This window comes from Lynx rufus, unplaced genomic scaffold (assembly GCF_022079265.1).
Source record: "Lynx rufus isolate CCGP_SWC_20201006 ecotype Redwood Valley unplaced genomic scaffold, mLynRuf1.p SCAF_19, whole genome shotgun sequence".
NCBI classification, from domain to species: Eukaryota; Metazoa; Chordata; class Mammalia; order Carnivora; family Felidae; genus Lynx; species Lynx rufus.
Window position 1 is genome coordinate 6,669,261 of NW_025814833.1, and position 27,250 is coordinate 6,696,510.

A 27,250-nucleotide genomic window follows, 5' to 3' on the forward strand; every position below is an offset into this window, starting at 1 on the left:
TAGCAGGGTATATCCCACAGAAATGCCCAGCAAACATCACTGTTCTTGATTTCTCCTCCCAAGCTCTACCAGAATTTCAGGAATCAGATTGTGCACTCTCAGGAGCTGAGAAAAAACTAGAGATCTCCAAAGTATAGCTGGAGGAAAAAAAACAGACCTTACTCTGCAGGGCCTCAACAGTGTATGGCTGACAGAACTCTTCAAAATCCATTGGGCAATGGCATAGCCCTTCTCTTTGGATGAACAGTGTGAGCCTAACAAGAACCTCTAGATCACCACCCACGTTATTCGGTAAAAAACCAACCTATACCATTTCGTTCCTGCACCACTATTTGCACCTACTCTTTCATCTCAGACCTAACTTCACAGCAAATCTTTATGTAAACCAGAGTCCTCTCTAAGCTAACCTACTCCAATCTTCTCTTCAACAATGAGTCTGTTTTCAAATGTGACCATTCTTTCACTCTGGTTCAACCACACAACTCCTATGCCTGTATTTCCCAATAAGTCAAAAAATCAAGTCAAAATGAATGAACAGATGCTTTAATTCCAAGCCTCCCCCCACCCACCTATGATTCAAGATTTCTCCAACATCTTCATTTCCTGATAGTTTCCAGAACAAAACTACTCAATCAACTCTGTTTATGATCTTCACCGATTAGAAGATCATAAGATAAGATCATAAGATCACTCCCCCCAAATAAAATTCCACATCCCTATGATTTCAAACAATTCAAAATCTTCAATGAATTAGGGGCACCTGAGTGGCTCAGTCGGTAGAGTATCTGACTCTTGATCTCAGGGTCATGAGTTTAAGCCCCACACTGGGAGTGGAGCCTACTTAAAAAAAAAACAAAAACAAAAACAAAAACAAAAACAAAACAAAACAACAAAAAAAAAAACACCTGTGAATTCAAAATCCTTCCCTAATAAGTCAGTCCATCAACTTTAGTACGACTAATATGCCTCTGCCATTCTCACGTATAATCATGAATACCCAACTCCCAAATATCCACATGTGACCATATCCCTTCTTTTCACATACTGGCTTAGGATATGCCCACTGCGGTAACTGTGCTAGATGGAGCATGACAGGGAAGGGACATATAGACAGCTTACAAAAAGTGTGGGAAAAAGTCCAGAAAAAGGGGCAATGAAATCACTATTTTGCACTATTTGCATTAAAGTCCCTTTCAGAAGCAGGGATAATGAGGGGTGATTACGTATATATGTAAAATGTAATTATGTCCATTTATATTAAAAGTTGAAATATACCCCCTAGCCACAGAAACAGCCACCTGCTTAATTACGTAGAAAAGATGGTTTACTTATGTATGTCTCCGCGAAAAGCAAGTTGGTAAATTATTATAAGTATACTAGTAGTTTATAGGCCAAGATTAATATGAAATGTGTGTGCACATAAACACACATACTTACAAGGTAAACGTGACCATCCTGTTCATCCCTGTAAGAAATCTTGCCAAACCAAGCTATTCTTTATACTCCTATTAGTCTGCAGTAAATTGTCAAATACACAGATGGCACTCAAGTGGTGGGTGACAAGTGATCTTCAATACTAGCTGAATGGGAACCTATCCAGCCACGTGCAGTAGGAAATTAATCTTTAATCGTAAAAACACTCAAGAAAAGGATCCTGCATGTTACAGCATTCTTACAATTGTACTGGAAGATATACTGTAATTTACTTAGTATAGCCAAGAATTTATAGAACCATGATTCAGAGTTGCACACAATCTGATTTTAGCACTAAAGCTGAAAATTAAAACCTACTGGAATCAATCCAACTTGCTTTATTTCCTGGAATACAGGTAAAAACCCAGTATAGTTAACGTCAGGATAACAGAGCGTCTAAATAACAATGCTCTTTCTCATAATGAACGCACAGTAGTTTGTTGATTCAGTTACATAAAAAATTATTCACAGCAAATAATCAAGGAAAACCAATGTTTTCTTCAATTATCTTCCAGTAACAGTCACTCCCTGTAATGAAAAAATATTTATGTGCTGCTGGCAAAGCAGTTGATAATTCTCTCAGTTGATAGTTCTCTCAGTTGATAATTTGCTGTGAACTTCAGATCTGAAGACATTCCCCTCCCCAGTTTTATTTGGCACACCCCTAAGGCTTACCTCCTTAAATTTATACACAAGCAAACATAACTACCATAGATGTCAAGTCCATTTATTGCCTATGCCATGGACATAATCTTCAGAATCCAGTGATTCTGCAAATACTGTTATCTATTTTAACTTGTCACTTGTTGAAGGTTTATGCCAATTAGGTTGTATGGCTGGTCTGCTGATTTTATTTAGTTACACTGTTTATATAAAGTCTACACAATAGAAGATGATTTAAAAATACATTTCCGTTCTTTTTTGTGTGTTCATAGAAGCACTGATATGTACACGTATGGCTCCAATGATGGAAGTTTTAATGAAATATTAATGTAATTAACATTGCCTGAAATATTTCTGGCACTTAACAGTAATGAAAAGGCCAGTGGTGAAAACAGGCAATTTTCATTCTAAACCAATGGCATAGGAAGTTAAGACCTGATGAAATTAGGTATTTTTAGGGGATAAGGTTTATGCAGCTTCTCAAAATTGTACTTATTAAACATAAGCGTATAAAACAGGTTCTTTGTTAAGAGAGCTTTAAAAATGAACTCTTTTATCTATAACAGCATATATTTCCTTTGTACCCATTATGAGTTCTTTAAAAAGCCGTTATCAGGGATTATTCTCATTGCTATTTTTTAATATTCAGTGGAACCAGACAGAACCTAATAACCTGCTTATAATTTCTCAAGGAGTGCAGCTACTCTATTTTCTTCCTTTCAATATTATAATGCCTTTATGTTTTTGAAATTGCAGTACCCCATTATTAGTTGGCTGACTTCATGACACACTCTTTTTCTCTCCTACAAATGTGGGATGTGTAGGTATTTTAATTCAAAATAATTTGGGTTTAAAACTTTTATGACACCTTCTCCAGTACCAAGAGGCAGATTAAAAAATCTCCTGTTAACTTCCTTGGCTTAAGAAAATTTTTTAACAAAAATTTGCTCAACACTTTTATATAAAACAATATTCCATCTAGGTGGATAATAGTGGAGTGAGGAGGAGAAGGGAAAGAAGATACAAAGATGAAAATATCAGGTCTCTGTTATCAAAGGAGCTTACCATCCAATGTGGGAGACAGACATGCAATTCACACAGAGGCAATACATGTGCTAGCAGCGGCCCTGAATACATGGATATTTACTGTCTCCTGTCTTTATACCAACAATGCCATAATCTACATGTCCATCAATAAGGCACTGGTTAAATGGTACATCCATACAATGAAATATTTTGCAGGCATTGAAAAAAAAAGACGCACTGTAGTCTAATTATATTGTGGCAATCAGTTTTTTTAAATTGATAATATACTATAGTTATATCATTAGTGGAGGAAGCTGGTGATAGGTACATGGGGCTCTCTCTGTACTATTTTCTTAACATTTATTTATTTTTGAGAGCAAGAGACAGAGAGACAGAGTGTAAGCAGGGGAGGGGCAGAGAGAGAGAGGGAGACACAGAATCCAAAGCAGGCTCCAGGCCCCGAGCTGTCAGCACAGAGCCTGACGTGGGGCTCAAACCCATGAACTGTGAGATCGTGGCCTGAGCCAAAGTCGGATGCTCAACTGACCGAGCCACCCAGGCACCCCTCTCTGTACTATTTTTGTAACAGCCTATGAGTCTATAATTATTTCAAAATTAAAAGTTAAATGAGAAAATAGAAGAACTAGGCATTTCTAGGTGTGCTGATATAGAAGTATGTCCAAGATTGACTCTTAACTGCAAAAAAGGTGTAGAAAAGTATGTATACTATGCTACTCTTTGTGCAACACAAAAGGGTATGTGTATATGCATACGTGCTAGTCCGTGCATAGGCTATCTCTGTAAAGATGCAGAAGAAACTGGTGGCAGCAGTGATTGCCTCAGGGGAGGGGAACTGGGAAGCCGGAGATGGGGGGGGGGGAAGCTCCATGTCACTGTCCCCTTGTGATGTCTGAATTTCATACCATGTGCACATACTATTTCTTTGAAAAAGGTTCATCCTGGGGGCACAATTTTCTGACCAGAAAGTTTTAAAGTATCCCTTCTATCTGATATATTCCCCTCCACCCAGTTTAGAAGGCCTAGGGATTATGGAGTGGGATTTAGGGATAGGTTCTTCCATTGATCCAGCATTCTGGGTTCTCCTGCCAGACAGTGAGCTAGCTGCTCGAGGGCAAGGGACCATAGCATTAGCTGTACCTGGCACAATGTCTGTCATATCTAGGGACACAGACTATCTTTGAGTTAATTTGACCTATTATCCTGTCCCTTTTGACCTACTCTTAAAACCCCAGGCCTGGAAGGATTCTTTACCATTGATTCTGCCCCTGCCCTGGCATGATGTTTAGAAAATTAACTTCTCATTAGCATGAGCCCCTCCAAGATCAATGACTGCCTATCCCCAGACAGCCATGCTCAAAAAGATGCAGGCTTATTCTGGTAAAGCCAAGACTTTTCATGGGAATATAGGTGGTTTGTAAATTTCCTTTTTCTTTTCACCTCTGTATGTCTGTGAACCAGATGACGCTTCAGTCATCTTAGCTAAAATCTTCCATTCACACCCCTCACTCTCTAACCTCTGTAGGGTTTATTTGTCCTTCTATAAGGTGTTAACTTATTTGTATTACAGTTATCTCAGTGCATAACTTAGCTCTTTTACTAGAGTATAAACTTCGTAAGGGCAGGGAAGCTGTATCTATCTCATTATTCCCAAAGTAACTAATGTCTAGGTCAATCATCTTTGAACAGTTCATTTAATTAAGACTTGCCAATTTAAAAATTAAATAACTTAAAAAATAATTTAATTTATAACTGAACTAATTTGCCTAAAATAGCACAGTGGGTTTGTTGTGAGGGCAAATAAAAGACTGTTACAAGTATATTATAGATAGGAATTGTGCTATCATAAACAACCCGCCACATCACTCGAGGGTGTTGCTCTGGCCTTGTGGAGGTAACACCAGCACCTTCTTTATCTGTATACTGGAACTGCCTCCTTTCTCTCTTCCTCAACCACGCACAGCTTGCTGCTAAGCCCAAACATTACTACAAAATTGCTAAGCTACTCCCTTTAAGCTTGGTAAACAAATGCTAAATAAGGAGACTAAGATCCCTTGGGGGGTGGGGAGAGAAGATGGTAGTCCCTTCTGAGAGCACGGGTTCGATAGCTTCCTACTTACAAGGAATCCCGCTTTTTCTGCTGGACACCCCAGCTCCCGACAGCCAGCCCCCCAGAAGCAGTGCACTCCTGGTTTCCTGCTACTGGTGGCCGCTTCCAGATCCATTCAAAACTGTTCGGAGCTTTGAGTCATTGTGTCGGCCACATTACTTTTTCCTCAAACCAACAGAACTGAAAGCGAGTCAGTTACAGCTGATTTTCTCCCAGTAGGAACAAGTCACCAGTATTATAATGTGGGTTATAACGGAATTTATCATCTAGACCTGTAAGTCCATTCCGTACTTTGTTAGTTAGGTTATGAACATTCCAAGAGGTTAGGTTATACTACAACTCTACAGTTCTTTCTTGTTTTTGAAGTCAGCATTAATATAAAATTAATTAAATATTACAACACTTCACACTTGTCCTAATAACAAGCCTTGATGAGGGTAAGAAAAACATCTTACCTATCCTTGAATCTCCTGCAATGCCTTGGTCATAGTAAATTCTTAACAAATACTTATTTGCATTAACTTTTTCAAGGATGCATTTAATTTGCAGACTGACAGATGATTTATTTCTAAAATTCAAAATTTCTGTGGAAACACTTCAACATTTTTTTAATTGATGTGCTATACTTATTTCAGAAAAGAAAAAAATTTTTCCCAGTCTCTTAAGACCTCTACTTGAGCTAAAAGCCACTTTCTTTGAATTTTTTTAATGTTCATTTTTTGAGAGAGAGAGTGTGTGAGTGGGGTAGGGGCAGAGAGAGGGGGAGACAAAGAATCTGAAGCAGGCTCCAGGCTCTGAGCTGTCAGCACAGAGCCCTACACAGGGCTTGAACTCAGAAACCGTGAAATCATGACCTGTGCCGAAGTCAGCCACTTAAATGACTCAGCCACCCAGGGGCCCCTAAAAAACAACTTTCTAGGCAACAGATATATACTTTTTGTGACAGATGCTACACATCAGACTGAAGGTCTCTTTGAATTAGTTCTAGAAGAGAGGGAAGCAAGCTCAGGGAGGGATTTTTAACTTGTCAGTTAACCTTGTGAGGTGTCATAAAATTCTTAAACATATTAATTTTATTTTTTTAAGTTTATTTATTTCTTTTGAGAGAGAGACAGCGTGAGCATGGGAGGGGCAGAGAGAGAGGGAGAGAGAGAATCCCAAGCAGGCTCCATGCTATCAGCACAGAGCCCAATGCAGGGCTTGAACCCCCGAAGTGCAAAATCATGACCTGAGCCAAAACCAAGAGTCAGACGTGTAACCTACCGAGCCACCCAGGTGCACCTTAAATATATTAATTTTAAGTGTTTATTTTATTTTTTTATTTTTGATAGAGTGAGAGAGGGAATGTGAGCAGGGGAGAGGCAGAGAGACAGGGGGACAGAGGATCTGACATGGGCTTCGTGTTGACAGCAGACAGACACCAGGCTCAAACTCACAAACCGTGAGATTGTGACCTGAGCTGAAGCCAAATGCCTAAATGACTGAGCCACCCAGGTGCCCCTTAAACACATTAATTTTAATATCAAAAGATAAATATGTGCCATTAACCACTTTTAGGAGAGGGGAGGACTAAGTTATAAAACCAAAGCTTGAGTACCGCAACTTTCACAATGTTAGAAATCCTGCTAAGAAGAAACAGGCAAGGCTTAAATTCTCTTTGCTATAGTTTTCCCATCTTAAAAACTGGGTAAGAACAAACTCTTAGTTCATGAGATTGTTCTGAGAATTGGTAAGTATGAAGTTTTCTTAGTATTTTATTAAGGTTTACCTGGAAAGAGCCCAAAATATGCTATGTAGGCAATACACTTCAACCTGTTTACAGCATATGAAAAACTTTCAAATAAAACTTCACTTTGAAAATAAGGAATCTATAATTGCACTCCCAGAATCTAACCTGCATGGCAAAGCAATGAGATTTCTAAAGCTAACTACCAATTCTTTACTCTAGCTTGAGCCATTTTCTCAATGGCTGCCTTGGGAGCTATAATTAACATCTAATTTTTAAAAATCTAGTTCAGATTAATAGTGACCAATGTCAACAGTGTACAAAATCTCTCTTCCATTATAGCTCTGTTCTCTACCCTGCTCCTTTAAGCTACTATCATCATTAAAATTACCTTTGTACATGATAAGCCAATCAACAGTTTTATAATTACTGCTTCACTTGGCTGTGTTTTATTTTACTGATTGATTGATTGATTGATATGAGAGAGAGACAGAGAGCACAAGCAGGGGAGGGGCAGAGGGAGAGGGAAAGGGAGAATCTTAAGTAGGATCCACACCCCACATGGAGACTGATGCAGGGCTCGATCTCACAACTATGAGATCATGACCTGAGCCAAAATCAAGAGTCAGGCATTTAACTGACTGAACTACCCAGGCGCCCCTGAGCTGGTTTTTAAATCAGATAGAACAAAAGTTACAAACAAGGATACCTTTACACTGTCTTTTATATTTATCTATGTAGTCACCTTTACCAGTGCTATTTCTTTGTGTACATTCAAGTTACTATCTAGTGTCCTTTTATTTCAGCCTGAAGGATTCCCTTTAGTATTCCTTGTAGAGCAGATCTGTAGCAATAAATTCAGTTTTCATTTATCTGGAAATGTCCTAATTTTTCCTTCATTTCTGAAGGACAGTCTTGCTAGATATAGGATACTTGGTTGACGACCCATTTATTCCAGCACTTTGAATATTTTATCCCACTGCCCTTCTGGCCTCCATGCTTTCTGATGAGAAATCAGCTGTTAATCTTATTGAGGATCCCTTGTCTACGCTGCATTCAAGATTCTCTTTGTTTTTGGCTTTCCACAACTTGACCATCAGGTGTCTAGGTGTAAATCCTTCTGAATTTATCCTACTTTGAGCTGAGCCCCTTGGATGTTGTAGATCGATGTGTTTTTGTTGTTGTTGTTGTTTTAACAAATTTGGGACATTTTCAGCCATTATTCCTTCAAATATTCTTTCTGCTGCCCCACCTTCTCCTTCTGGGACTCCTACTATATATATATTGGTATAGTTGCTGGTGTCCCACAGGTCTCTTAGGTTCTGCTCATTTTTCTTCATTCTTCTTGGTCCTTGGAGGACATAATCTCAATTAATCTATCCTCAAGTTTGCTGATTCTTAATTCTGTCATTCACATCTGCTGTTAAACTACATCAGTAAATTTTTTATTTCAGTCATTGAAATTTTCAACTCCAAATTTTCCATTTGGTTCTTTTTAAAATAATTTCTATCTCTTTATTGATATTCTTTACTTGATGAGACATTCACATACTTTCTTTTAATTCTTGAGACATGATTTCCTTTTAATAGATTTATAATAGTTCATTTAAAATTTTGACTAATAAGCACAACATCTGAGTTTCCTCAGAAACAGTTTCTATGGACTGTTCATCTCCCTGTATGTCATACTTTCCTATGTCTTTGTATTTTATTTTTTTTGTTGTTGAAAAGAGGACATTTTAAATAATGTAACATAGCAAGTTTGGAAATCAGATCCTTCCCCAAGGTTTGTTGTTTGTTTAGTGACTTCCCTGGACTAATTCTGTCAAATCTGTATTCCCTGTCATGTGTGGCCAATTGAAGTCTCCACTCAGTTAGTTAGGGGTCAGCTAATGATTGGAAAGAGATTTTCTAAAATGTCTTGAACCACTAGATCTTTCATCCTATGTCAAGAGACCCTGTGTGTGTGTGTGTGTGTGTGTGTGTGTGTGTGTGTGTGTGTGTGTGTGTGTGTGTTGGGGCATGCCTTCCAGCAGTTTACAACTCTGCTTTAGCCTTCATTTCCTGATTCTGTAGGTTCTCAAAGTCAACCAGTGGTGAGCAAATAGGGCCTCCTCAAGTCTTTTCTGGGCATACACACAGCCCTACATATGTCTGTGATCTTCTAGATACCCAGGAATATCCTGGAGCTTGTTAAAGCCCCCTATCGCACCCCCAGATCCTCCTTTTAAGTTTTTCGGCCAGCCTCTTCTTTGCCCTCCCCAGGAATCACTAGCTCAGGCAGATGCGATGTTAAAAAATTGCCCTTGCCTGTTTTCAACAACTGCCCTGAGGATAATGCTTTTCCACTGAGCAAGGATGAGTCAGGTCAAATAAAGACAAGCCTTGTGAACGGAGCCTTTCCAGGAGCTGCTCGGCAGGTCAAATAGTGATAATTCTTGGTGATAGGGATATTTGGGGAGCTTGACCCCTCCAGTGGCTACTGGTTTTCACAGCTACTGTGGTTGCATGGCTGCTGGTTTCCCTGTGGAAGTAGGCAAAAGGAGACAGGAATAGGGCAAGTTAAAACACAACAAAGCTCACTGTTCTTATGGAAATCAGCTGTTTATAATGAGTAAATGTTCCTCAGGTTGTTGGAAGTCTTTGATTAATTTCAAGAATTCTGAAAAGGTTAGTCTTGAAATTTTTTGCCAGTGTCCATGCTGCTTTTGTAGAGGAGTAGATTTTCTGAGATCCTTACACCAATATTCTGGAAATCCCCTCTTGAGTTTGAAAATCATTCTGAGACTGGTGTCTTCTAAAAAGAGTGTAACCTTCAGCTCTTAAAAGTACCCAGAAAAATAGGGGGGTCCTTGGTGAGATCTACACATAAGTTGCTAGGTTAAAGTATTCATGAACATCTATAAAATTAGAAGAGAGAAAATATGATCAGCCTAGATTTACATTCCATTTTACCTTTGGTGACTACCAGGAAATAAATGTGTTTTTTGATAACAGATGCGATAAAAAGGCATTTATTGTTATCAACATTTGGCTGCATTTTCAGTGTTATTTAAGTATTACTTTTTAAAGATTCACATATGTTAATTTTAAATAAAAGGACATGAGAGACGATGACTTATCCAAGTCATGGTAAGACTGAAAGCACAAAATCTAGTTCAATGCCTAGAGTTGTAACAGATGAAAGGTTACTAAGAAAAGGTCTCAATGTATTCCATAGATGAAATGAGGTGGATGGTGATTATAAGCTCTAAGTCTTGGACTCTCTAAAGAATCATAAACATTTTAAAACTCATTTTAATAGAAAATTTACTATTTTACCCCACACAATTGATGATTCATTATAATGTTGCCAAACCAAACTGGAAGTTGTGAAAAAGTTTGATCTCAATGGTAGCATTATCCTCATACTAAATTAGGAGATGTCAAGTCAAACATATTATAAGTGGTTCTTCATTTAGGTAGTTCTGGGAGTCCTGAATGAATTTAGTTGCAGGTATGATATGAAAACAACCTGCTCATACCTTTGTGTGTGTATGTTTGAGAAGGGGAGGGAGAAGTGGGGAGAAGAATGAGAACAAATGCATAATTCTTTCAAAGTAACCGACCTTCCCCTCTTAAAGTAGCACCTGGAATTGTACGCAAAACGCTGAGTTTGGGAATTATGTTGCAAGGCACAGAGTCATGTTTCAGGAAGAAAAATGTTGAGAATCACTCACTAAATGTTTGAAACACTGTAAGAGTGACTACAAAGCCATTCAAATCTTTTCTAAGAAAACCAATTTAAATTGAGCAGATCCTTAATATAGAGGAAATCACTCATACAAATCCACAGTAGTCTCAGTGATACTTATGATGCTATCATTTACTTTCCCTGTCCTATTGCATACATATTTTTTTAAACCAGCATCAACATACAATGAAGGTATATAACATGGTAGGCTTTTCCTACCATGTATCTTTAGAATTCATGAACTTAAAATCTGCAATTTCAGGAATTTATGAGCAACCATTAGAGTCCTTGATTAAACGATTTTTCATTTTGCTGAGATAGTAATTGGAAGAATCTGAATCTTGTGTACTTTAAGGCTAAAATGGGTGAATAAGTTGCTAAGTTAGTAACTATCCTGTTATACAACGACGCTTGGATGTTTTCTTTGCATTGTAAACTATGCAGTAACTCAGGAAGTGAAAAAATTTTTTCATTTTCTTTTTTTAAATGCCCCCCCCAAATAAAGCACATTTCTACAGCTGTTGATTAATATAAGGAAATGGTTTAAGAGTCATGAAGCAGTGTTGGTTCGTAGCCAGAAGATATTAATTGTGGATAAGTTAAAGACTAATGTGTTGAATTCAGCTTTGACTCAGAACTATGACATAAACAAGTCTGCCATAAAACATTTTATGATGGAAATTACATGCTAAAATATTATTTGTGCTTTCAGGATAACTTAAAATCCCTTGGGTCAGGCTTCTTCAAATCTGTTTTCCTTCATCTAAATTATATTAATGTGAGAACAGACACATCAAGAATTTCCATAAAAACAAATAAAGGTATTCCTTTTTTTTCACCAAATGTAGGATATCCACTGTGGTTTGCTGACCCCCTAAAATCCATTCTTAGACATTAGATGAAAAGTTCCTGACTGTAGAAATATTAGGTAGGAAGCATTTATCTAAACATATGGGAACCTACAGTTTAAAATAAAACACCAGAAAATAAATAGTACCAAATAGCCTTCCAAGTGTTCCAACATTAGATATGAATGGGATCATAGAGTAAAAGATAAGCAGGCAATTAAAGCCTATGCTATGCCTCTTTAAGAATCATAAACACATGTCCCTCCTGTGTATAACTACATATAGCCAGGTCAATCTTCAAATAGTAAACAATATCAAATAAATCCACAAAGATCTTTTGGTGTTAATTATGCATACAGACACAAAGATCCTCACTTTCAGGTAAGGCATAGGAAGGAACCCAATGGAACATCTCTTATTCTCTGCTTTAAAACCCTCTTAGAAAAACTTCTAGAAATCTCTGAGATCTAGCACTGCCCCAAATTCAAAATCAGTCCAGTTAAACACACTCCTTTAGATATTCAAATCCACTGTTTGAAAAAACTTAGAAGTCATCAATTTACAATCTCTTATTCCTCATCACTCCACCACCTCCCCAAATTGGAAGACTAGCAGAACCAGCAAGCTTTCTAGATAATGCAAAGTGGTAAACACTACTAGAATTTAAGTGGCAAAAATTACTTAATGCAGTTGCTATAAAGTCTTCAGATATTCAAGACTGCTTCTCTCAAAAGTGACAAAGCTCCAAAGAGAAATTATGTTGAGGAAGGGGAAGAGAAGGATATTCCTTGACTTATGCTTCAATTTTGGGGTGGGAGAGATAAGGAGTCAAAAATACTCAAATAAGTATAACAATAATTCTGAGAACAAGACAGCACCAGTGGCTCTGCTGGGCTGGTGCAAGTTAATTAAGTTAGCAAAGGGTTAACACATGGTTATGATGGGATGGTGAATAATTATACTCTTCATGGAAGTGAAAGAAAGCTCCAAGACTGAAATGCTCCTCTTCTGTAAAAACTGACTTGAATTTCTCTAGACTGTACTGAAATAAACACAGCAAAGGTTCTAAGAGCAGCCAACGGAGACAGGAACCAGGACCCTTTGGACCCACACCCATTTTTTTCACTTTAAAATAGGATTTGCTTGTTCTCTTGCCATAGCCAAAACGGAAAACCACTGCCTTTTTTTTTTCCTTGATTGTGCTCCACACTATGGAGGCCACTGCCCATTTAGCATGCCTATTGTTTGAAGCCTGTGAAAAGTGAAATTGGCATCTAAACGGTGCAACCCTGTATAAAAAAAATCACCTCTCCTTCCCTTGATGAGAGTGTTCACCTTTATTAATAAAGGTCTATGATCGTGTCCCTAAGTCAAACTCCATGTCTTCTTCAAAAGCTTGGACACAAAAAGACTTCACTACCACTCTTTTCTTTTAACATCTGGCATTCCTTTACTTCACTGTAGTAATATGTAATTCAAATTACATATTATTCATACTTCAAGGCTACGACATGGAGAGATCGTTTACTTATTAAAAAACAACAACAACGACAACCCTGAACTGACTAGGCAGAGAACACTGCTAATAAGCACTGTGTCAGTGTTGTTTTTTTCCTTCCTGAGTACGTTGCCACAACACTCATGGTTATGTGGCTAGACCCTGTCAGAGATCAGTCTAACAGTTAGGAAATAATTTTCTTATATTCTGAAACATAGTCAGGAGGAAAACAAGAAGAGAGTTACTAAAATAAAATGAAAGGAAATTAAATTTTACAGTGATCACCGAAAAAGTTGTTTTGGGTCCTAAACGTATATCTCATATAATTACAGACAAATCATCAACAAAAATAGTAAGAATCTGCTCTTTCTTCTTCAACGGGTAAATCTTGTTCAACATAAAATAAAAATATGTTGTTTTATTGTAATTCAGGAAACCATTTTAGAATTTTGTTTTTGGGTAACACTATAAAACTTTTAAAGATTTTGTTTATCTAGTTTGTGTCTTAGAGTTGTAGCATTCTAGAATAGGGCATGTTAGGAACCAGAAAGAACATACCCATTAGACTAATCTATGTTGAAGCTAATTTGATAAATAACATCATTCAATAATTAGCACACAATTCTCCTATAATTATTATCATTTTCCAGGACCTACCTTATGTGAGTTACAATTGTAACATCCAAGTAAAATCTCTTCATTCATTTAAGGAGAAAAAAAGTGGTTTAAAGCCATTTAATTCTATAATAATTAGGGTAGCTTATTTTTTAAATTACATAATCTTTGTTGGTACTCAACTTTCTCAACTTCACATTTGAGACACTGAAGTTTCGAAGAAAAAAAGAACACTGAATGTAGAAGGCACTCAGGCAAAGGGTGATGTAACCAGTGTTAATCTAACTGACTTATGCTGAATGTCTATTGATAAATGAAAGCACTTTGTCTACACAGCAGACTCCTGCTTACGTTATTTCCAAGTCTCCTGTCCAGGCTTCATGACATTCATGACATTAAAGGAGCTGCTGAGGCATAATTAACTGGACAAAAGGGAAACTTTACCAAGAAAGAAGCAATTCACAGGCCATTAATAGTTTAAAATTGTCAACTGGCAGACCTTCATTTCCCAATGCTTGAATTATAGCAATCGCTTGACGAGTCCCTTTTCTTGCTACGATCTCCCCCGCTTCAATATACCTTTGATTGGTACCCATTGACTACTGTATAATGCTCATTCTGACCTCTGTGTCTTTAAGTTGTTTCCCTGTCTAGAATGCTTTATCCATTTGTGAAAGGTCTTCCCAGCCTGAATCCTACTTTGTCCATGAAGCCCTCCTGTATAATCCAAGCCCACATTAGTCTTTGTCCAAACTCTTACAGACCTCATTGTCTCCATCATTTATTCAGCCGTTAAATCATGTGACCCCATTATCTGTTTCATGAACCTCCTCAATATGACTGCAAGCTTTTCAAGGGCAGGAAGCGTGGCTTATGCCTGTTTTATAGACCTCTACCTTACACCCATGGTGTTCCACCCATAACCACTATGACTTGTTGAACTGAAATATGAGAATTTACAATATGAAGAGCAGTACCAGGTGTGAATGATAGGTTTTGATGTAAAATACACCGTCTTAAGATAATATTGTCAAATAAATCTTGAAGCTTAAACAAATATTCATTTTAAAAGGTCTGCAGGGAAAGGGATAATCATAGTGGAAATTCTACTTTCTTCTCTAAAGCTGCAAAGCCATCTCTAAATGGAAGAAGTTAGAAACTGCTCCACAATCCAAATTAATGCATCACAATTGAGGGAGAATATTAAAAAATTTCTATACCTCCGCTAAAGAATCTCACATTGGTTGCGTAGACAATGAGGCAAATAAACAACTTTCAAGACCCATGACTTGACCATACCTATTATTTCAGATTCCACTACCACACTTAGTATATGTGCTCCCAAAGTGAGTACTCCACTACTGGCTTTAGATATGAGCTTTTCATTAAAGCAAATAAGAGGCAATTTCAAGAAGTGCTTAACTAAAGTGGTTTATATACACACATATGGACTTAAAAGGCCTTACTTATGGTATCCCATTAGGCAACGTGTTTTCCAATTTTCCATCTCTCTAGAAAACACATTTCCTCAGATATATCAGGTTCAGCTGTCAAAACTAACATTCCCCTGTAATGCCTTGGCCCTTGGTCCTTTCACTGTTAAGACTGAGTAAACAATGGCAAAGTTCCTACCTATCAAAGATGTTTCCTTATATGATCATCAGCAAATTCATTAGAAAGCCATAAAGAACAGAGGATAGCAAAAAGAGAGCTAGAAAATCAAGTTCTATTCAAATACAGATAGGTGGTATTAAGTATACTCATAAAGTGAATGATAAATGCCACGTCAAATACTGACACCCTACGAGGGTGAAACATTTTTTAATGGTTCTTTCTGACTCTAATGCCTTTAATCTAGTTTACTCATACTGTTCAGTAAGCTTGGAAAAATAAATACTTCAAAGCCTCAATTAGGCTCTCCCATCAATAAGCTTTGTACATCTCTAATATGTGTTTGCAAGATTAAGTTTTAAGAGATTTCCCAAATTCTAATGAAACATTAGTTGCTTTGGGGTAGAGCCACTACCACGTACCTTAAAAAAATCAGCTAGGGGCACCAGGGTGGTTCAGTCAGGTAAGCGTCAGATTCTCGATATCAGCTCAGGCCATGATCTCCCGGTTGGTGAGAAGATTGAGCCCTGTGTCCTGCTCCGCACTGGGCTGAGTGTGGAGCCTGCCTGGGATTCTCTCTCCTTCTCCCTGCCCCTCCCCAGCTTGTGCATGTATGCATGCTCTTTCTCTCTCTTTCAAAACAAATAAATAAACTTTAAAAACAATCTTTAAAAAATAAGCTAAACATGGCACTTACAGTTATCAGTACTGTACTGTACACTTAAAAATCTGGAAAGAGGGTTGGTCTCACATTATGTGGTTTTTTAAACCACTAATTAATAGATATACCAATTAATTTTCTAAAAGCAGCATACATCTGTATGATTAAAGAGAAACTGATTAACTGAAAATGGTCGACCCTCCAGTTATCTGTGAGAATGTAGTCGGCAAATTAGATGGACCATAGTATGTCCTGTTGAGAGACACTGGAGAAAAGGTATAGAAGACCGGAATCTGGTCAACAGAATGCCTTCCTATGCATAACCGCATTCTGCAGTCTGAAATTATAGCTGAGTCTATCCTTTAATATTATCTGCTCCATAATCTTGGTTATGGAGAATAACTACGCAAGCTATAAATGAAACTTCATACATCTCTTACCACCGAAAAACACAGATCTAAAAATAAGACACATCTGAACACCTGAGGATTTAGAACTATGTTCGGAGACAAGCCAAGAAAAAAAGAAACAATGATGATCAGAGAGTGCCAACGTTTTATCTGTTTGGGGTATACTTAGGCTATCTGTCCCATGGCCACCAAACTTGCCCAGAGACCTCATTCTCCTTTCAACGTGGTCTCTTGGAAGTACTCAGGGGGTGCATATACAAGTCTTCTAGTATTACTATACTTTATGCTGTGCATCTGTTTCTCAGGACTAATTTTTTTTTTTTTTTTAACGAGAGCACCATGGCCACTGGTTCTAAAGGAGGTACCCCCGGGTTTCTAATATTGCAAAATATGCCTCTTGGGGCAGCCCTACTCCAGACCAGGCACTAGGTCTTCTTTTTCTTCCCTGAATCCAGGCTTCACCTCACTTGACAATAATCGCATTTTTCTCCCTCCTTGGCTCCCATGTGCCCTCCATTCCTGCCTCCAGCCCTCTGTGACTCTTTCTCCACAGAGTTAACGCTTTCCCATGGTGAAAGAGTACATTTCTGCAAAAGGACTTGCCAAACAGAGCAATGGTTTGAGGAGTCTGTGGGGTAAAACGCATCAGAAACCACACATCATCACCTTATTAGTGTCAGAGAAAGAGAACAGTAGCATTCCCATTTGTTGTTGTGAGAGCTTTTTGAACTGACAAGAGGGTGGGGTAGATGCAAAATCCTTTACTCACTGATTACCTGACACCTAGTCCTAACATCAAAGAGCTACTCCATGAACTAAGAAACCAAGTATGCCACGCTGATGGCAAGTTTTGGGTTTGGAGTGCCAAGGAAGCATGGAGAGTTGTCGATTTGTTTTAATCATGGGAAACTTCGTAAAATGCCTTGAGAGCAATGCTCTAACATGGAAAAAGGCCAGAAGACTTCGTGAGATTCTCCCTTAGTGACCAAATTACCAACATCAGCTTCCACTTACCAAATAATAATTTGAAAAGGATGTAAAAAAGGACCCATCATCTAAACACTTACCTCACTGTTGTTCAAAATCAGGATACAAAAGGTATTTCTCTTACTACAATGACATATATACCGAGACCCAAGTTTCACCAGCTATATCACTTGCTTACGCCCCAAACATCTATGCCTCTATGGTTGTTAGGCTACATAGGCCATAATAATGTCACAGAGAAGCAGCACACTAGTATGGCTAACACATAAGCATCTCTTTGAGGCAGTCACAGTGCTGTGGGGCCTAGAGGCTGACAGCACAAAAACCAATTTTTCATAGATTCCATTCAATGAGAATGACTCAGAGATCAACTCATGCCTGAAGCAAAGCAGAGAATCTGGTGTTGACACCTTGCAGCAATCCAAAATCTCAATACAAGGTACATTACTAGAACTGCGTGTCATATGCTTACAGAAAATGTATGGAATGGCCAGGCAAGCTACATAGGCTGTTAAGTCAATCTCACTACTTTCCATTACTAGAGAGCTGGTCAGCATCTTCTGGCAGGATATTGCATAATACAGTCAACTGTGCTCTCCCAGCATTGCATGTGGCTTTGGGTCACAGTGTGGATTATCTGTAAAATGAAACAGATAGAGGAAAGGCAAGAATCATCAAGACTATCACAGACCTCATTTTTTAAAAAACTAATATTAGTAGGCCTGGACTCAAGCAGAGCTTTCACATTTGCCCATCCACTGAAGATCACAATGACCGTGAAGCAATATGGCCAGTCCTGTCCATTGATAGCATCTATCATTCACTGTGAGCAAAGCTGCAAAATGGATCCAGTTTGATTTCTTACTTGCTAAGCCTGAGGACACAGGACCTAGAATCTAGTACCAGACCGTACTTCCAGCCCTTCAGAAATTCCCTTTAATCCAAGGTTTGAAACTACAAGTTCTTGAGATGGTCCTCCATGAGGCTCTATTTTTGTTGAATGCTCTGCTATAATATTCACATAAGGAAACATAAGAATCGCTGACTGCTCTACAAATGGAATATATATATATATATACATATATATAACATATATATACACACACACACACACACACACACACATATATATATACACACACACACACACATATATTATATATATATATGGCTACATTCAGGAGACCCAACATTCTGTCAAGTATTTTACTAGTAATACAAGGCTGAAAACTATCATTGATCTCTACTCATCTGAGCATTCAAAGTCCCAACTAGGGCAGGGAAGGCTGTAGGGATCCAAGAGACTGACCAAACCCTCACAATAGCTCTATCGCTACTCTGTGGTTCTGTTAATTGAAAAAGAAATGACATTTGATAACTGCCAACACTCGAAAACCACATAATGAGAAATCTGATTTCACCTGGCCAACTATTTGTTTTTCCCATACCTTCAGCTCCATGTTTTTAGTGGGACCACCATCCTCCTGGTTCCTCAGGCTTGTAAACAAAATTATGTTCAAAGCCTCTCCCTTTCACTTCCCCCAGCAATGGGAATTTGGTAGAATTTTCTTTTTCTGCAATGCCTCTTTACTTACATGCAGTCAATTAATTTCAGGTCCTCACCCAAAAGCTATCTCAGGGATATTTACACTTGATCCAAATTCTATAAACCAACGTGTCTTCCTCTCCTTTCTCTCAAATTTAGATACAACTGGGAATAGGTGAAGGGGGAGGGGAGGTTCTTACACTTGTGATCAAATTTCATAGCCATTCCAACTAAGCTGTTGAACAAACTTTTCCTGAGCACAAGAATAGCTAGGCCCAGAGCCAAGAAAAGAGGAGGCAAGGATGGCAGCCAAAAAACAGGTGAGCTGCAATCTTTCCACTCCCACACAAAACCTGGCCCTGGAGTGCGAGTCCCTGCATATGCTGATACCTTCTTCCGCGTCTTGCTTTTGCCACATTCCTATATGCATGAACTCTGCCCCTAGGGTGGCTTCCCCACTTTTCCAATGCCAGTCTTCCTAGTGCCCTCAGAACCTCAAACCTAGCTGGTATCCCCTATCGTGAGACTCTTCTCCTTCCAGTTCATCTTACTTCCTGGAGGGCTCTTCTGTCAATACTGTTCTTTTCCTAACACGAAAAACAACAACCAGATCCACTTATCGTTTATCCAGCCTTCCCACAGGGTTCCCAAGACAAAAGCCTACTTGGAGCTTCCTTGAAGTTTTCTGATCTTTGAGACCAGAGCAAGGGGAGTGGTATGAAGAATGCTGAGGGTGCAAGCTGGCAGCTGAAGACAGCTGCTGGGAATCCCCACGTACTGTGGCAAGAGGTGTGGTGATGACCAATGAATTCGAGAACCGCCAGTAAGACTTCAAGATCTACTGGTCACACCAGACTCTTCACCAGTGATCTCTGTACCCTTGCCATTTCAAAACGTGGCTCAGGAGTCATCCTCTCCCAAAAGCCTTCTTCCTAACCACTCCTTTATTCCATGGCATCACCATGCTTACGTACGGTGTTTTCCATTTTGTTTTAATTCATATACAATCATGTATATATTGCAGTGTCAGCATTTGAAGTGACTTTGATGTCTGTACCACGCCTTGAACAAGACTGTAAGCTCTGTGAGGACAGAACTGTTTCTTCGCTTTCCAACCAAGGAACTCGGCCTAACGTACATGCTACAAGAAATAACAGGGTTTTTTTTTTTCCATAAAATAACATAAAATGACATAAAATTTCCACGCAGCTTTTCAAAACTAACATTTTTAAGGTTGAGCAAGTTTGCAAGTATGGTACATTAAGGGCTGCAGAAAATACACCCACACTAGATAGAAAAGATGCCACTTATTGTTGGACCAAACATAAACTATGCTCCACCCAACCAGCTACGCTATTACACCACGCTTCTTCCTTCGGGCTCTTTTATTTCTACTACGTAAGCTTGTAGCTCATTTTTGCTCTTAGCAGCACTGTAACTACAGAAGGTCACCTCTAAGTAAGTTTGCTGTTGGGGAATCTACTCTTCCCACCTGCACAACCGCTGGCTTCCCACACTGTCTCCAGTGTCCTGTGAGCAACCGCCCAATTACTGATTGGGGAAAGACAGCTTACACATTGACGGTCCATTCTTGGCAGCCCCTGGCTTTTACTGCTGGTCCTCACTTACTTAGCTTAATTGATTCAGAACAGTATCAAAAAGAGACATTATTACACAAGTTCTAAAAGAAAAAAAAAAGACTATTGAAGAAAATTTAAATGTAAAAAGCCCCGGTCATTGTGCGGCTTTAAAACAGGCAAGCATGTGTGACATCGAGAGAACAGAATAAGGCCTATTGAAATAGGGAACTTTGACTAATCTCATTGCACAAGTTTTAGTGTTTCACACATACACATTCTCAGAAAGTAAGATGGTCTCTAAGTGGGAAGCCCAACTGACTTCAAAATTATAATCCTTTGCAATAATAAGGTGTAGTGTTTTGACACAAATACAATTTCAAAAAGCGTATACAGTTTTTTAAAGACAGCAATGTGAACGTCAGCGTGTCTCTGTGAAACCCGTACTTAGGGAAAAACACCCCAACAACTCATGCGTATGGGCTAACAGAGCATTTGTCACTTTCTCAGCAGTGGTCTTTCTTCCTATTGGACTGAGAGATCCCAGCAAAGATCCCTGCTTGGTTGCCACCCACTAAATGGGACCTGATGCAGCACAAACACTATTCCTAAGCAAGCAAAATTATGAGCTAGATGATCACTCCCTTTGGCCATATGGGGGAGAAGGTAAAATAAGCTTTGAGTTTTTCTTTTTAACTAAATATACCTTGTCCTACATACACCTTTATGTATGGATATAAAAATAATTTTGTAACTTATATTTCTACATCCTTCCATTTCAGTCACTGGCTGTTTTTTTTACAGAATACATGACAAACTGGGGGCGTGCCTGCTTTCTTTTCTATAAGACACGACACTAGATTGCCCTCCAATGGAAATCAACATTGTTGAAGAACAACCTGCATAATACCTTCAAAAGTGCTCAACAATTTTCCAGACAAGATGTGTGGTGGTTTTTTTTTTTTTAAGAAAAATTATGCCAACCACTATGCCAACATGGGTAGGGAAATCTGTACTGGCCCAGTAGCATCATCTGCAATAGACAAATAAACCTTCTGGCTATTCTGGTCAGTCTTCATTAAAAAAGACACAATAGAAATATAATAACTTGTGTTTAAAATGCTGCATTAATATCACTTTGACCTGAGCTGCACTGTCCAATCACCTTTTTAAACATGTCACAGGACTGTTACTACTTCGCCTTTCTAAAACAACCCAATTCCTCCCAAGTATGCTGGAAAACAGTAATTTGACTGCTGTGACAAGAGAAGAAAGAGTTAACTGTTCAAACACCTGACTGGAGTCTCTCAAGAGCTGCATGTCCAGGGGTGGATTTTTTAAAACTATATGTCATTCACTGCAATGGAAAACCATAGTATTGATGTTAATAGTAAAGTATCTTTTATGAGCCATGGTCTATACACAATGTAGGGCTGCATTAACTTCAAAAGGTGGTAAGGAGATTAAAACAAATAGTTCATGGGACGTGACATGCAACACAGCATTAAACATAGAAGACTGAACAATCCCAGTGCCTTGGCAGGATCCTTTTATATTTCTTTGTTAATGAGGGAAATTCTTAAAATCCAATCCGGCAAGCATAAGTGTAAGGAAAAGCTTTTAAAATTTTATCACAACGTGTTACTTAGTTGAGCTAATCATCAAAGCATTTTTTTATGGCAACAAAAGGGGGCTTTCCTTACCAAAATCAATACAACTCACTTTAAGATACCATATTTGTGCTGTTTTTAACCCCTAAAATGTGCCCCTCACGTTTAACATTTCCGGGGGTGGGGGGAAGACCGAAAATCACACCACCGGTTTCTAAGAGTCACACCTCCCCCCTACTGCAGACAGAAACCATCCCAAGAACCTGGGACTCTTACTATGATCTTGGCAGCATTCAATCTCCCTGGTGCTAAGTTAGAAAGAACATGACAAAGGATAGTGACATGGAAGCAGGAAGTGCTTTACTGGAAAACTGGCGGTGGAAACTGCCCTTCCCTTTACAGTGGCTCCAGGACTTTCCTGGGGTCCCCACCACTCTATAACCCAGTGGGTCTCAGCCCTGTGGTCCTGGGAACCGCAGGAGCGCTTCACCAGGGAGTTGGTTAGAGATGCAAATTCAGGGCCCCACCCCAGGCAGACTGAATCAGAAACTCTGGGAATGGGGCCCAGCAATTTGTGCTTTAACAAGCACTACAGGAGATTCTGATGTACTTTAAAGTTGGAGAACCGCTCCCCTTCAAATTTTAAAGTGCAGACGAACCACCTGGGGAGCTTGTTCAAATGCAGATTCAAATCCAGCAGGTCTGAGGTGCGACCTGAGAGCCTCCACGTCACACAAGCTCCCGGGTCAAGTCTTCAGCAGGCCACACTGCCAGTGTTTCTGAAACCGGTTGTTTACCAAAAATACACCGGGCTGCTTATAAAATACGGGTTCCCAGGCACCACCCCAGACCAAGTTCATGTGAATCTCAGGAGACAGGGCCAGCTGAATATTGTACAACGGGTGGTTCTCTGCCTCAGCTGCACAGTAAAATCACCTGAGGAGCATTTAATAATCCTGATGTCCAGGCCCCATCCAGGACCAACTCAATCCGAATCTCTGGGATTGTGGGGTGGGTATCCATACGTTGAATAATTCCCCAAGGATTCCACTGGGTGGCCAAAGTTGAGAACCGCTGCTTCGAATCTAACCGGCTCAACACTTGGCACAGTGGATCCCTTTATTGTAGCAAATGGTTTCCCGTAACATGACTGTCTGGGTTCCCACATGAGTCCAAGACCTCGGATTTTGAATAGTAAAAAGCAACCAAAGTCACGTTTAAAATCATGTCTTAAACCTTATTTCTGTGGGCAAATGGGCCTGTACAACGGAGACCAGGGATTTAGTAATGCGTTCCTAACTTTTAACATGAATGTTATCTGTCTTCCATTAAACAAGTTGTCACTGTCCTCTCAAGCTGTAGCTACTGCCACCTCTGTGCGGTGAATATGTACTCCAAGAAACAGCCACCAACAGTGAAGAATTTGTATCCATACAGCCTGTTCATATATTGACATCCTTTCCCCAAACTTGAAACACATAGAGGAAATTTCTAATAATCTTTCAGAATGGAAGCGTAATTTGATTTAGAACTTCTAAACCTGTAAAAGGCAGATTTCGCTACGTACAGACATTGTGACAGAAAGGCCCTGGGAAGGGGTGAAAGCCGTGTGCTTTTACACGTGAGAATCTGAGTTGTTGAAAGCATGTCTTTTGGTGGACAGAGACAAGACCTCAAACACTGCTGCTCATGACATGATACTAATAACTCGGGGAAAAAAAGAAGTATGTCCATTTACAGCTTATGCCCACCCCCCCCAGCACAAAGCCACTAATAAGTACACGATGCTGTACAGCTTATGCCCACCCCCCCCAGCACAAAGCCACTAATAAGTACACGATGCTGTTAAATACGTAATATGTAAAACAGAAAATGTGTGGTGGTCATGAAGGCGCTGTCAAGAGATTAGTTACTTCACTCCCACAATCAAACACTGCTTTTAGGAAATTTTCTCGAATTTTCCACAGTACACCTCAAAAATGACTTTAAGACAAATGAAAATAAGACGCAGTCCTCTTTCCCCTTAAGTAAACATTTGTCTTCCCTTTGGTCGTGATCAGCGTCTCTTCTAAATTAGTTGTTTTGTTGAAAACATGACACATTCAAGGCCTGCTAGATGGTAATGGTTATGATTCTTCCACCACTGTTTCAACATATCTGTGATGGTGAAAAGTGTGCCTTATCTGTTTAAGTCCATGAAAAAGAAATCCAGGGGATGGGGTATTAGAAGACAAGCAATACCTTAAAAACATGTGCCAAGTGGCAACTTAAAATGACAGCGTCAAAACCCTTTTCTGTGTGAACTGGTCAAGCTCACTTTCCTTTTAAACTTCTCGTTATAGTCATTCAGTTAACCCAAACTCACTTGAAAATGTGTGAAAATAGCACCTCCTGAAAGTGTGTTCTCATATGCTTTGGAGCAACGGAGCGTGAATAGTAAAACAGCCTTTGCCAAAGTCATGTAACTGAACAGGAGTGAATTTTTGCAGTCCCATGACTTTGCAGAGCCAACCTATGTATCATCCCACGACTGGCTTTAATACATCATAGACATCCAAGAGAAGGCAGAGAAGTCACAAATAATGACTCAAGCTAATAAATATTTCACAGATCTTTTTTTTTTTTTTACATGGCAGTTTCTTTCAAATGAATCTGACTTCTTAACCAAAAAACAAATTGGCTAACTAAAGGTGTGGGTTTAGGATGTACATTCCCAGAATTAAAACTATGAAATTTCTAAAATATTTAGTTTACTGGGCAAAGTGTCAGTCTGGATGCTCTTTCATGCATTTTTTATGAATAAATGCCCAAAGATGAAGCAAGTCAGAATGAAAATGCACAGACCACAGAACAGTGGCAAAAATACAAAATTAAATACATTTAAAGTACTAAGCCAAAGAAAACAAACAATACAAATTTAAAATTACCAGGACACTTTATTGCAATTTGCACTTTACATATTAATTTAATATTTTTAGTCTAGGCAGAAGTGTTTATACTTATCCAGTAGTAGTCTAATCCCCTAATCTCACAAAATGAAAAGAAGCAGTTTGAAAAGAACATCAATTCAGGTATTTATGATATGGCGACAAGGGGCACTTGTGTTAGCTAGGAAAAGGGTTGATGGTTTTCAGTAGAAGTTTCACAGAAATTCTTCTCTATTATTTTTGTTGTTGATGATGCTAAGAACTCATAATAAAAACAATTACCCTCTTTGTCATTCTGCCCTTCCTTGGGCTTTACATTCTGTCTAGCATTTAACTCAAAAAATCAGTTTACACTCAGTTTACACATTAAAAAAAAAAACCATATGCCCCATCTCCCACACATCCAAATGGATGGGGATTAGAATTAACCTGCTTTTAGCTGTAACTGCTATTTTAAACAATTTCAACCACACACTTGAAGGGTAAAATAACTGAAAGTACACAAGCCAAAACAAAGCATAAAAATTCCTACACACTTACTGTTGGGATTGTTTAATTATCTCTCAAATCGTGGAGCCTAACATAGATTTCTTACAAGTGAAATCGACACAAAAGCGAATGCACGCTTAACGTACAAACTGACAGTGACTGTATAGGGGACAGCTCTCTCTGAATGAGCTATTACGCAGACGGTGGAATTAACACACACACACAAAAAAAAGAGGTCTCACTCTTCTGTGAGAGAGCTGGCGGTGCGCTTCACTAGAAACACATTTTAATGGGTATGTTCGGATAAAAATAGGTAGGAAGGGAAAATGTGTTTTTCAAAAAAAACCTCCTCCTTCCCCCGGACTCAAGGAAACCCGAAGGAAAAGACGGGTAACCTCATAAGCTCCGGAGCTAAGTTCCATCACTAGCAGAACAGAAGTTGGATAGTTGCTTTCACCCTGCAATGGGATGGTAACTCTCCTTGTGCAAGGTACGCGGGGCGGGAATACTGGCGGGGCTTTCACGTGGGGTAAATGGAAACCAAAGTGAGGAGAGGTCAACACCTTGAGTAATCCAGATCTCCAAAACCAGGGCGGTGGGAACGCGGGGTGGCGAAGGAGAGAAGGAAAGGGTCAAAACTCCTCGAAGTTATCGCAAAGAGAAAGCGAACTACCTTTGGGAACCAGTGAGCCATCTCTTGCAGCAGCACCCTGCTCCAAGTGTGGGGTGCTTGCCTCGGAGGGCAGAAAGCGCGGGGTGCCCTCCCGTACTTAGGTCGAGTGGCTCCGGGGACCCGGACAGAGAGAGAGGCAGGGGCCACCGCCGGCGGGCAGGCGGACTCGTACTTTGCTTCAACTCTGAGCCCCATCCCGAGCGCAAGGGAGAGGGCGGCGGAGGGCACGGTACTCACTAGGGCTCGTTGGTGAACCGGGGGGTCCGGGGCTGCTGGTATCCGTACAGGTGACAGTAGAGCACATCGAAGCAAAAGCAGCACATCTCCGCTGACACCACCATCTTCCGGGAGCCGGGCGATGAGGACGAGGCGGCGGACGACAAGGAGGGCGAGGAAGCGGTGGCGGCGGCCGGGGTAGAAAGTAGGGTCCCCACTCCGCAGCTCGGAGGTGGCGACAGGGAAATCCCCCCGCCGCCGCCGCCGCAGCCCTGGGGGGGAGAGAGGGTACAGCCACTGCCGCTACCTCCTCCGGCTAGACCTCCCAGCCCGTTGAGCCGCGTGCCGGCGCCTCCTAGTCCCAGCTCCCCAGCTCGGCACTGGCTCTCTCCGCTGCAGTGGGAGGAGGAGGAGGCGCCACCACCGCCACCCGAGCCAGAGGGGGGCGAACTGGACAGTTTCTGCTTCTTCACCCCGCAGCAACCCGCCGCCATCTTGGAACAGTCTCCCCCACGCAGCGCTTCCGACCCATAAGTGAGGCGAACTGGCGGCGGGGGCGAGCACGCTGCGGCCCCGGCCGCCGGGGGCGCGCCAGGGGCTCGCGGGGCGCGCGCGCGCCGCTTCCCGGCCGGCCGCCCGGCCACGCGGCTGCTCGGCGCGCGCCCCTGGCCCGGCGCGCGCCTCGCGCTTTAGCCGCTCAGCACCTCGCGCCTGTCCCGCGGGGACTCGCGCCTTCCCCGAGCCGCACAGCCTCAAGCACTGTGGCCCTCAGAGGATGGATGACAGACAGAAAGCCTAAGAGAGAGGAAGGAGAAGGAAACAAGAAAGAGAAA

General features: G+C 40.2%; 1 protein-coding gene across 1 annotated transcript in view; it reads right to left on the minus strand.

Moving 5' to 3' along the window:
* Positions 1 to 26,962, minus strand: part of AMMECR1 (AMMECR nuclear protein 1) — a 126,144-nt gene extending 99,182 nt beyond the window's left edge. Inside the window, exon 1 of the mRNA XM_047081847.1 lies at positions 26,439 to 26,962. Within this exon, the coding sequence (XP_046937803.1) occupies positions 26,439 to 26,911 (473 nt within the window). The 5' untranslated portion in view covers positions 26,912 to 26,962. The remainder of the gene's footprint in view (positions 1 to 26,438) is intronic.
* Positions 26,963 to 27,250: the final 288 nt, after the last annotated feature.